The sequence below is a fragment of the Petromyzon marinus genome, chromosome 4 (genome assembly GCF_048934315.1).
Source record: "Petromyzon marinus isolate PM22_M1 ecotype Great Lakes invasive population chromosome 4, UKy_Petmar_22M1.pri1.0, whole genome shotgun sequence".
Lineage (NCBI taxonomy): Eukaryota > Metazoa > Chordata > Hyperoartia > Petromyzontiformes > Petromyzontidae > Petromyzon > Petromyzon marinus.
In genome coordinates, this window is record NC_133670.1 from 1,492,236 (window position 1) to 1,504,563 (window position 12,328).

Sequence of the window (12,328 nt, forward strand, 5' to 3'; positions counted from 1 at the left end):
TAGTGTATGAGTGGGACCGGATCTAGGATGTTTGAATCCACGTGTGTATTTGGATTCTGAAAACCTAGCTGTAGATATTTATAGCAATGAAGTGTATTTGAAAACCCTGGACTGAATGAGGATCGAAACTCTAATGCACCCTTCGTTTCATTACTATTCACACATAGTGCCTTTTATCCTTGATTTCTCAGCCCCCTGTAACATATGTGTAGTGGAGTAGAAAGGTGCGTATTGCATGGAAACAGAGACAGTGCGGTTCATGTTGGGTCAGCCTGTAACGAAGGCAAATACAGTGCAGGTTATGTTGGGGCAATTAAGCTGGGAGAGCCAAGGACGGCTGTGATTGTTTGGTAATGTTGCCGGGGCCGGAGAGGCGTCGGGAAGTCTGGCGAGAAGCAGGTGTACGATCACGCGGAGTGCCGTTGGGACGCGGACTAATTAAATGGGGCGTAATGAGAGCGGGGATAAATTGGGGGGTCGGCAATTGGAGCTAGGAGTTGGAGTTTGGAGAGCTTGGAGTCAACAGCGGGAATTGAAGTGTGGAGAGTTTGAGAGACAGAGTTGGAAGACAGAGTTTTTTGAGACAGAGTTTGAGAGACAGAGTTTTAGAGACAGAGTTTGAGAGACAGAGTTTGAGAGACAGAGTTTGAGAGACAGAGTTTGAGAGACAGAGTTTGAGAGACAGAGTTTGAGAGACAGAGTTTGAGAGACAGAGTTTGGAAGACAGAGTGGAAGGGAGACGGAGTTGGAGACGGAGCTTGGAGCAAAGACGAAGTAGTTAGCGGTGGAGAGAGCGTAGCGATAGCGGAGCTGGAGACGAGAACAGCCAGCAGTGGAGAGAGCACAGTGACGGTGATAGCGGTGAACAGGGATGAAGCAGTAGCAGTGCATTGCGCATAGTGATGGTGATAGCGGTGAACAGAGTTGAAGCAGTTAGCAGTGGAGAGAACATAGCGACGGTGATAGCGGAGAGCGGAGACGAAGAATTTAGCGGCGGAGTAAGCGAAGTAATAGTGGGGAGTGGAGAGACAAAGGTGGCGAGCGAGCCGAGTGAAGCACGGCGAGCGAGCCGTGCCGACCAGGATACCGTGGAATGTGGAGGACATGCTGAGAGTTGTAAATAAAGCGGTGTTCAAAGACAGAAGTTGTCCGAGTGAAATCGAACACTACATATGTGTTGGAAAGGGGCCGCTTTTGTGATGTTTTGGCCAAAATATGTGAGTGTCTTTGGAGTGAATCCATTACCGCAGTGACTCAGATTGCCAAGGGGGGTGCGTCTCAGCTGTTTAAATAATTCGTGAATCTGGCCCTTGTCCGTGTATATCTTTATTTAGAAATGTATTGAAGAATTACTTGTTGGTCAAGCAACAGTTAAACATAATTGCACCAATGTATTGAAGAATTACTTGTTGGTCAAGCAACAGTTAAACATAATTGCACCAAACAATTTAGGAAGATGCAAATACTTTGAAGGTAATGTATGCTCCTCATGAATAGTGTACTGTTAAGAGACTAGAGATGACACACGGGTGTATATTATCAAGCTATTTTTTTATATCGCAATAGAAATGTGGTAGCATGCAGTGCGTCAATATCTATGGATAAGTGCGCTGCCATTTTGCAGTTGCGTTGTCGTGCTGTGTTTGGTCTGTTTGATTTGTTCTGAAAAGTGATAGACGTTGGTGTCTTTTGAAAGTGTATAACTCCACCTGCATTTCCTTCTGGTTCCCATGTAGGGTGCAAAGGGCTGGCGGGGACCGTCTGGACTCAAAGTGCGTTTGGGTTTAAGACATCCACTGTACTGCCGTGTAAACAGGAACGTTCACAACTAATGTGTTCGGCGATCAGTTTGTGCTCGGTGCACGTGACACATGGGTGTGCATCCCCACATCCTCGTAAGAAGAAGCCTTCACACAAAACTTGCACAAGATGATGACACGGCCCAGCGATGGCGCGCTCGCCGCTCATTGCAGGGGTTCGCAGATTCGAATCCAGTAGACCGCCCCTGGTTATTAGTGTGGTGGTGTGTATTGTCCATACAATACTGATTCTCAGCAGATGTTAAAGACCCTTTGACATCATTGGAACCCCCCCCCTTTCTTTACAATCAGTTATAACATTTATTTACAGATGAATCAAATTGTACAGAATCCATAATATTCCGGCAGACGATAAAATTTGATGAGGATCACATTAAGTTACACATCAATGCCATTCTAAGATAATTTTATTTGCCGTGATATAGTCTAATGAAACCAATCCACTCATTAATGTAACACATCTTACAGCATAAGTTGTGGTATATCGTGCAGTACAGCTAGAGGAATAACCCTATCTCCCATTAAACATTTGACACCAATAATGGATTTGTAGACATCTTGAATGAATTTAAGTAAGATTTGACCCGTGCTACAGTAACGCAATTATGCCTTCCGTTATGTCCTACGAATCTTGCGCGTGTACAAATCTAATACAACCAATATTAATTTAGAGTACCTTTGCTCAAGGTGCTTGACGGGGGCTTACAAAAGATTCGGTGCGGTTATGATTTCGCTTTCTAATTGTGTGGGCGCAGGGTGAGAAGGGTGCTTCGGGAGGAGGCGGAACCAGAGGACTCGCGGGCTATCCTGGAAGTGCAGTAAGAGGCACACTCATGGGAATTCGTACTGCAGTAACGGTGGTAAACAAAACGTTCCCAGCGTACTACCCGAAACATTTGTACATTTTACGGCAGATAATTGCAGAGGTTTACGTATATTTGTCGGGATAATTCAGTTGCTGCACTGCCAATCGTGTGGTGTACAATGGTACCAATGTGCGCCACGCGTATAAATGTGTGTATTACCTCATTGAGATGTTACAGGTTTCAATGCGGTGGTAGAAGATGCGTTCCAAAAAAATAGTAACAACAAAGCGAAACCGCATGAGGAGACAGCTGCCTGCCAAGTGGCGCTTACAGTACACATAGTAGACAGTATACACACAGTACACATACAGTACACGCAGAGCACACACAGTACACACACGGTACACATGCACAATGTTGTTCCTCGTCCCACCACATAGCCGCATGTAGAGTGAATTCAAACCGCATGGTAGAACACATTTTTGGGGTAAAAATAGGTGAGCCACATGTACAGCGCGAACCCGCATAGAACAGTGGGAAACCTGTATGCCTATACAAGGGCTCCTTCTAAAGGGGGCCCAGGACAATGAATTCCTCTTAGAGGCCATGGTCACCTCTACCTGTAGCTCTGTGTGCTGCACCAGTATATGTTTGCCTTGCCGTGATTGTTAAACGACCATGTAGGCCTTACCAGAATGTGTGTGTGCTTCTGTGTCTACGCACGTCACATAACGAATTGCTAGACAGCTGACAGGGCAGTGAGAGGCCTACAATGGGCCATGTTCCAGGTTTCTCAGGGTCCCAACTGCATGTGTAGGTATTCATACACGTTTAAGTGTGCACATTCTCTGTCTAAACACACGGTAATGTTGTGCACAGACTCGCAACATGTATACTTGCGCCCAATCCATATCCTATACTGGAAGTTGAACTTATTTCACAGCGTACATAGCCAACCGTGCTAACCGGAGGTGCAACAAGTGTGCCTTACACTCTCGTTTTATCCCAGGCCTTCCCTCCTTGCACGCGTGATTAAACCTTAACTCGTACGGGGCTAATGAATCTGGCCTTTTTGTCACAGCCATGGAAGCTGTGCACACAGTGAAGCTGATCGCGTGAATTGTCATTACCCTTACATGTAAATGCCCATTATTGCCACAATGTCAGCATTCATGCCTGTGTCAGTTCAGTTTTGCCTTCGGTGATGTCGGTGACTTGGTGAATGTATTTTATTCTAAGACACTTGAGATTAAAAAGCACAATAAGTATTACACAACAACTGACAATAGGGTTTACAATTCAGGTTGTGCAATATAGTTTGCATTTCAATAGAAAGTTTGTTTTTATTATGTATGTTTATGTCAAATAAAGTCATGCATATGTTGTAGTTCAGATTTCAATGTTGTATGTATGTGGAACTTCTTTAGCACCGTACGTAGTCAACCATGCTAATCGGAGATGGGGGGGAAGGACAACAAACTAAACACAACAAAGCAGTTCCCAAGAAATTAGTTTTCAATATACATTTAAAAGTGCATAGCTGCCGTGGCTTGCAAATAAAGATTGTGTTTAAAGTCTGTAAACGAGTGTCTAAAGTCTGTAAATGTCTGCTTGAACTTCAGGGTAACAGAGGAAGCCCGGGTGCCCAAGGCAGCAGAGGACTAAGTGGTATGCGTGGCTGCCATGTGAGTACGCATTTTATTCTTTGGGTCTTTTGGTAAAGTCACATAGATAGGTTCAAAGAAAATGACAAAAAACTACGACGTTTCGATCGCAACACAAGCGGTCATCATCAGGAAAAGGGGGTTAGCCTCATTCCTTCACTCATGGCCGCCTTTACAGTGGTGATTCATAGTCATGTAAACAAAACATACATTTAACTGCTATCGGTCAAAGGCATCCCAATGATGAAAAAATGACTGAAAATTACTAAATTGGAATTACACACAGCATTAATATCACCTCCGACTGTGAAACTTGTTGGTGAGATGTTAACTCCTTTACATTGTATACAGGAGGCCATGGGTTCTATTCCAACCCTGTATATTTGGAGTTTGTGTGTTCTCTCTCCCCGTGGTCGTTTGGATGTTTCTCCAAGTCCTCCGGTTTTTCTCTCCACATTTGGCTGCTATGAATTTCCGCATGATAAGCCACTTCGTTGACCTATCATTTGTGGCCAGGTCGCTTCTAAGAACTACACATCTCAGTGGGCCTTACCTGGTAAAATAAATAGTTTTTGTTTTGTTTAATAGGTCCCTTCTAAAAAAGAGATTCCGTGAGGCGTCCATCGGTAAACAATCATAATAAACGAACATATATAAAATTTACTCTTTGGTTCTTTAGGTAAAGTCACGTAGGTAGAAAAATAAAATAAAAATAACATATCACGACGTTTCGATCGCAACACAAGCGGTCGTCGTCAAGCGGAAATAAATAAGCCAGCAGTGGAACTACTGAACCAGGAAGAACACAGCGAGAGAGTCGAAGGACAAGCAGGTGGGGTCTGAGCTGGAAAGGAATTCCATCCCCGCACGCAAGCACGTCAGTTGTGTTAATGAGGGAGATTAGGGAGAGAGATTAGGGAGAGAGATTAGCACGAAATGAGCTTCCGTCGCCGCATAAGAGTATCGTCCCTGCATATGCGCACAACAGCAGTGTTAATGGGAGATAAGCATTATGTTCTTGGGATCGATTAGGCAGAGAAATTTGGGGGATTAGCAAGTTAATGTCATGTCTATGTGTACTTGCGTGCGGGGATGGAATTCCTTTCCAGCTCAGACCCCGCCTGCTTGCCCTTTGCCACATATTACCTCTTGTTGTAACAGCTCTCTCGCTGTGTTCTTCCTGGTTCAGCAGTTCCACTGCTGGATTATTTTTTTCTGCCGGAGGACGACCGCTTGTGTTGCGATCGAAACGTCATGATATATTATTTTTTAATTTAATTTAATTTTTCTACCTACGTGACTTTACCTAAAGAACCAAACAGTACATTTTATATATGTTCATTTATTACGATTGTTTACCCATGGAAGCTTCCAATGTGGTGGACGAGGACCCCTCTACTGATCAGAGTGAAGGCCAGCATGCTGCGGCCAAAGTTGGCCCTGTGTTCAACAACACTGAAGAGAAAAGAGAAGCATTACAGAGGCTGGAAAAGCACAGAAACACGGGCTGTGGGGTTAGGGTTTGAGTCACTGAGATGGCTAGTGTTAGGAGCCGGTTGACTTGTCTGTTTGGCTTACAGGTGGAGCTTTCTGACCCGTCCTGCCTGCACTCCTGTGAAAAAAGAGCCTCATAGCTCAAAGGATTTCTACGGGATAAATAAAGATTCTGATTTCTGAAAGATTCTGATAATGTTTGGTTGTCTAATGTTCGATGCCACAAACTGCCTGCACCCCCTCGTCAGTCCTCCATAGTTCCCACAACCCATTGCTACGTAAGGGCTCTTATGTGGATATTGAGGGCTTCTTACGTTTATTTTGAGGGCTTCCATGTGTCTGCTGTTAGAATCAGAATCTTTATTTAGACTGGAGGAGGAATCCGATGAGCTATAAAGCTCTTTTTCACAGATGTCCCGTATGGGCAGGTCAGAAATGTATAACAGCAAACAGTACAAAAAACCGATAAGAGTGCAAAATAGAGAAAAAGGGAAGCAAGTCACTAAATAAAATAAATAAAGAATACACAAATGTATTAATAAGTCTGATTTATCACGCTTGGGCAAGGTATCAAGAACAATAAAATAGTCCCAGACCACACCAAGGTAACACCACACAGCAGTTAACTTTAATATTTAACTATGATACTACAGGGAAGGATAAAATTTACAAATCACATGTGCAAATGTGACTGCATCCAGCACTATTCTGATACTATTTTTTGAGGCCACCCAGTGACAACTGCTGGCTGAGGCTCTCCTGAGAGGTCATCAACTCTGCCCTGCACCAGGGACCCCCTCTACTGCCGTAATCCATCACTGCACAAATGGCAACATTTAAGACCGAAGCAGGAGGATTTTTCCACAACTCTGGCTGTCCGCCTGATGATGCTAGTCGTAATTACTGGCGAAACGTTGTACTCGAATTGTAAATTTTTTGGGTTTACTCTCCAACACACCGGTTCGCTGTACTAGTAACGAATTGGCATTTTTTGTTTACGTGACAAACCTTATTAATTGGCTTTGTCGGGTGGTGGCGAATTTAACGACACATTTATATTTACGCGATCTAATCCTAAAACTTATATTATGGAAAAATAGTGGTTGATGAAGCACAAATGAAGCGTTATTTAATTTAATTCTGGCAAAAGCATTCTGCGTTGAATATGATCATCCGGTAGTATTTCACTAAGACGTCATGATAAATATTTTAATTTAAAGCTTTCGTGACTGCAGGGATTCATATTCTTGGTTCTTTCAGTAAAGTCACGTAGAAGGGAAACAATAAAATAAAAATATAAAAAAAATTATCACGACGTTTTGACTGCAACACAAGCAATCATCATCAGGTGTGAAAACCACAGCAAGAAAATTTGAAAAAAGTGGCGTTTTTTTAACGTTAGCACCACGGAGAGCGATTTGGCAGTTATTCAGATGGACGAGTCCATCTATGTTCGAAACGAACGAATCTCTCATGGTAGCCAGATGGCTTCAGAGACAGAGGCTATCCACATATACAAACACAGAGACAATTTCAACCGAGAAGATGGATTCTGGCTTAGAAATCATTGGAAGGATTTGATAAACCATTTCGGGTCTTAATTGATTGTTCACGCTTACGGTGGCTTTCAGACCGCATCCATTCTTTTCATCTCCCCCCTCTTCTTTTCCGAACATAGATGGACTCGTTCATCTGAATAACTGCCAAATCGCTCTCTGTGGTGCTAACGTAAAAAAACGCCACTTTTTTCAAGTGTTCTTGCTGTGGTTTTCACACCTGATGATTGCTTGTGTTGCAGTTGAGACATCGTGAGAATGTTATTGTTTTATATTTTCATTATTTTATTGTTTCCCTTCTATGTGACTTTACCGAAAGAACCAAGAAAATGATAAATATTGTTTTTAAAATGTTGCTCCAATTCATTAAGCACCTTGATACGTGGTTGTATTTTGACAATTCACACTTTACAATTGTATTGCTTTGTGTGCTGTTTGCTGACATAGATGCTTATTGTATTGGTAATAATTATTGTACAAATTACAAAAAGACTCAAAACATGACAAGTGATGCCTGTAACTCAGCATTTGAGAGGAAAAGGTGGATTCATCTAATTCTTGCTTTTGAAAAATCCCCGAACCAACTGATTTGCAAAGTGGCCAGGCGATGGAAGTACAACAAGTGCATTTGTTAACCATTTGTTGTTATTCCATCATGTACTGTACATGGGTTTCTCTGAATATTCTGGTTTATTTCCATAAGGAATAAAAACAAACAGAACAGGCAAAAATCCCTATGCAGAACTGTTTTTTTTTTGGGGGGGGGGACGTCTTCTGACCCTTGATGCTTTCCTGAGTAAACACATGAAAACATCCTTGTTGTTACAAAACAGAATTCTCTTCCCTGACATTTTAGGGTGATCCTGGACAACAAGGCCCAATTGGTAATCCTGGTGAGCCTGGTGGTCGAGGAACCAAGGTATGTGGCACACTAGACTATCACTTGCAGCGTTAAGGCCTGTATCTTAATTTGGACCAGTTACAAGTAACCTGCATATGTATTTTCAATGCCTGATAAATATAAATACAGGCGTCCCTCGCGTAACGCGTACTCCCGTTGCGCGAATTCGCAGTTACGCGTTTCATCTTTTAAGGACATACTTCGCACTTACGCTGTGCGTTTCACAGTTACTTGCTCAGGAAAAAAACATTTAATTTATTGATGAAAAACTTGTAATGATAAAAATGTAAAAGTAAAAAATATACTCTTTGGTTATTTCGGTAAAGAAGCAAAGAGTATGGATTCCTGCAGTCAGGAAAGCTTCAAATCAAGTAAAAAATATGTTTTTCTGATGACTTCACCGCCATCTCCCATCCAACGAGAAAAGTTTTGCTGGCTGGATGGGAGGGATGGACGGACAGTCATGTCTAAAGGATGTGTGAATGGCTAGTGGTAATAATAACAATATCCCAGTGTAATGGTTGTTATGAATGTTCCTTTTGCTCTTGCCTGTCTGTACCATCAGGGAACAATTCGTTTTACGTCTGAGTGTTGAACTTATGGAAACCACTTCTGTACATTGGATTTTGTGAAGATTTACAACGTGTATGGTAGTAAAGTGCATAATAGAAACTTGCCAGTTAATTGTTTATGGCAGCTGTCTGGTGATTTATGCAGGAAGTTTGTAAAACACCCCACCTGCAGCAAATCTCATAGACCCCATGATGTCACCCTGCTCACATGTCGCAATTTTCACAGCTGTGAGTATCTTGCCTGAAGAGATGTAGAGCATTCACGATCGTGACGGCTTTAGCTGCAGTAAAACCTGTCGCATCCGTTTGGATTTGGAGGGGCAATTTCCCAGCCAGAAAAATAATTGGATCAATGGTTGGTTGTGTAGTGAGTTCAACTGAGTCGCAGACGTTATCTTGGGAGCAGCACTATTTATTCACGTAACAATACGCAACATAACACAACCTACGCTCGGGTCTCAAATGCCCATCTAACCACGCTACAGCAGACCTAGCCACGGTTCGCTATCCCGGTCCGGACCACAAGCCGGGTCCTGGACCGCGTGGCTAGAGGCTTCTTCTCCCCGACGTGGATCTTCGAACACCAACACTTGAATAACCCTGGGGCTGGAAAATATGGCGGCACAGCAGTGGCTCCTAGTTTAGACGTTGGATGAACGTTGAACTTGCACTTTGTGTAATCTTGGGCACTGCGCACACTCCGTACGACTGCCCCAGGGTTGTGCTGGACAGAGACATCTTTCTCATGACAAAAACGGCGCTTAGACATTGCTAATGGATGCAAAATCATCGTTTTCTATGATTGACTGCAGTCCATTATGTGTATTACCTATGGAACATGTGTAATAGTAACCTCCTCCTGTTAATAACTCTGTCTACACCATTGCAGTGTAGTACAGTATCAAAGTTAAGTGTCGCATTTGTACCGCAGACACCTATATACGGTGCTCTTGAATAAAGATGTCTGCTAAAAGTGGTTTTGTAACAGGGAGAACGTGGTGAACGAGGGGACAAAGGAGGCATTGGATACCCTGGGAAACAAGGATATCCCGTGAGTATTTCACCATGGGGGAGTGTAGTAGGAGCGATGGGAAGACCTGGGTGCTCCATGATGGGAATAACTAAAACATATCCTGGGTGCTCCATGATGGGAATAACTAAAACATCCTTTACCAAACGTTTTCATCATCAATAAGAAGAGCAACGATTCACCTTCTTCGTGATTTGACTAATCATCATTTTGGATCATTAGTTACAGTGTGATATTTATTCGCCCTGGTTTTGTATGTGCAATCAATAGTGGCTACATGAGTCTATGAACCAATGACTATACAAATATATTGATTTGACATTAATGCACCTTACGCACGTTATTGGATACGTGCATTGATTAGTTTCTAAATCGTGATATCACGTTCATAAGAGTTACAACACATACACCCTAGGATACCCTTCACTACACCTCTGTTGGCAATTCAATCCAAATTCCCACTGTCACCCAGGTTGTACCGTCTCACTCACTACCGAACCACACGGGGGCAGGCTGGCACAGTGATAACGCTCGTGCCGTCCAGCCAGAAGGGCCTGGGTTCCATTTCCAACTCGGGTACCTTTTTGTGTGGATTAGGTATGTTCTCCCCCTGTTCTACATGGGGCTCCTCCGGATTCTCAAATTTCCTCCAATAGCTAAACAAACGTAACTGATTTGTCCAAACATCCCCATACTGAAAATGTTCTGCAAATTGCTCAATTGAAATTACACACAGCATTAATATCACCCCTTATTGTGAAATTCGTCAGGTCTCTCCTGAAAGATTCTTGAGACTCAGTGATGGTTCCCTGGGTAAACAGTCCAATAGCAACAATATATAAACAAAGACCCCCCCGTATAGCCTTAATAAACTGTTGGGGCAAGTGCTGTTAGTGAACACCTATGAAGACCGACACAGCACATGAGGGGGTGGGTGGCCAGCACCACGCCCGACCGCCTTTGTCTCCCTAGTGGCAATGTTTATACACCGCACCAGGTACTCAATTGAGGCTGAGTCCACCTAGGGGATGCCCAGAACCGGTTTGGATAATCGCTACTGATGTTGGCCATGAGCGTGAATCGAACCTATGTTGCCAGGTTCATAGCGCAGCACTCTAACCGCTACACTACTGCTCCCCATAAAAATACAATAACACCACAAACGCCTTGACCACATCAACCATTCCTCAACAATTTGATACTCCATAAATAATACTTTTCTAATACAAATAAAGTACACCTACATCTCTGAAACATAATATCTTGAATGTAATTTCAAATAACATGTCCAAATGTATAAATTAAATCCATAACCATTTGTAATCTGTGTGCCAAATGTGTACACTTTTCTAATACAAATAAATTACCTGGTTATATTTTTATTTAAAGCTTTCGTGACTGCAGGGATTCATATTCTTCGTTCTTTTGGTAAAGTCACGTAGAAGGGAAATAAGCTCTGTTCTTTACCTGAAATGTCGTGAGAATTTTATTTTATTATGTTTTATTTTTATTATTTATTATTTCCCTTCTACGTGACTTTACCGAAAGAACCAAGAATATGAGTACCTGGTTATCTTAACCCTTTCCCATTCCGAGAGATCTGCAAGTTGCAGGGTGGGTCCCATTCACCGCTGAATATCGGAATGCGCAAGCAGTTCAGGGTTAATTTTATATGTACATGTACGTCATCAGAATGGGAAAGGGTTTAGTAAGTTTGTCTTCATATATAAACGTTCTGCTTCATAATGTAACATAGTAATTAACTCTCAAATGGCACAACACTTTTATATGTTCATGTAATTCTGTATTCACCACTTCATTTCAAACTAAAGCTCTTATTCTTACATTAACCTGGCGTCAGATGATTTTGTGAGAGGTTGCATCAGGAAAAAAAATGAAAGAAGTGAGAATCAACCAAATGTGACCAATTATATTACGGACGTTTTCCAGAAATGTTAGTCGGCGACTGTAATTAGCAATTTAATCTACTGCAGACAAAAAAATAAAAACGTGGTCATACGTCTCCTCATGCTGTAATGTTTAAGAAGAAGGACATTGCACATTTGACAAGTTGTTTGCCAGGGCTGTCCTGTCACAGGCAAAAATCAGCAAACCAGGGCCACCCATCCCTCTTGGAAACACGTGGCCGTGCCACGACAGAGCGTCTACCCCAGATCGGCATGTCAGCCATCTTCGGGACCCACAGATAAGACATTGATGTACTCCGAGGAATTGCCAAAGAGGTAGAAGCCTGGGCTTGCAAACTATGGTTTTGTCGTTGATCCACCTGTTGGTGTGTTGTCACATATAACCAGGTACGGTGATGTAATGTCACCGCACGTTCCATGTGAACTAATCTTCTCAAATGCGATTTTGTTGTCATTGTAGGGTGTGAACGGATACGATGGCTATGGTGTCTCCGGAGTTAGAGGACCTAAGGTCTCACAATTACCACCCAACACCTTCACCATGTGCTGTTGCCATT

At 42.7% G+C, this 12,328-nt stretch overlaps 1 protein-coding gene across 2 annotated transcripts in view; it reads left to right on the forward strand.

Annotated features, from left to right (window-relative positions):
- LOC116938843 (collagen alpha-3(VI) chain-like) overlaps positions 1-12,328 on the forward strand; it is a 123,206-nt gene that overhangs the window by 79,974 nt on the left and 30,904 nt on the right. For both annotated transcript variants that reach the window (XM_076054439.1, XM_076054429.1), the window contains 6 exons: positions 1,737-1,772; positions 2,576-2,638; positions 4,249-4,311; positions 8,197-8,259; positions 9,802-9,864; positions 12,232-12,282. In XM_076054439.1, the coding sequence (XP_075910554.1) occupies positions 1,737-1,772; positions 2,576-2,638; positions 4,249-4,311; positions 8,197-8,259; positions 9,802-9,864; positions 12,232-12,282 (339 nt within the window). The remainder of the gene's footprint in view (positions 1-1,736; positions 1,773-2,575; positions 2,639-4,248; positions 4,312-8,196; positions 8,260-9,801; positions 9,865-12,231; positions 12,283-12,328) is intronic.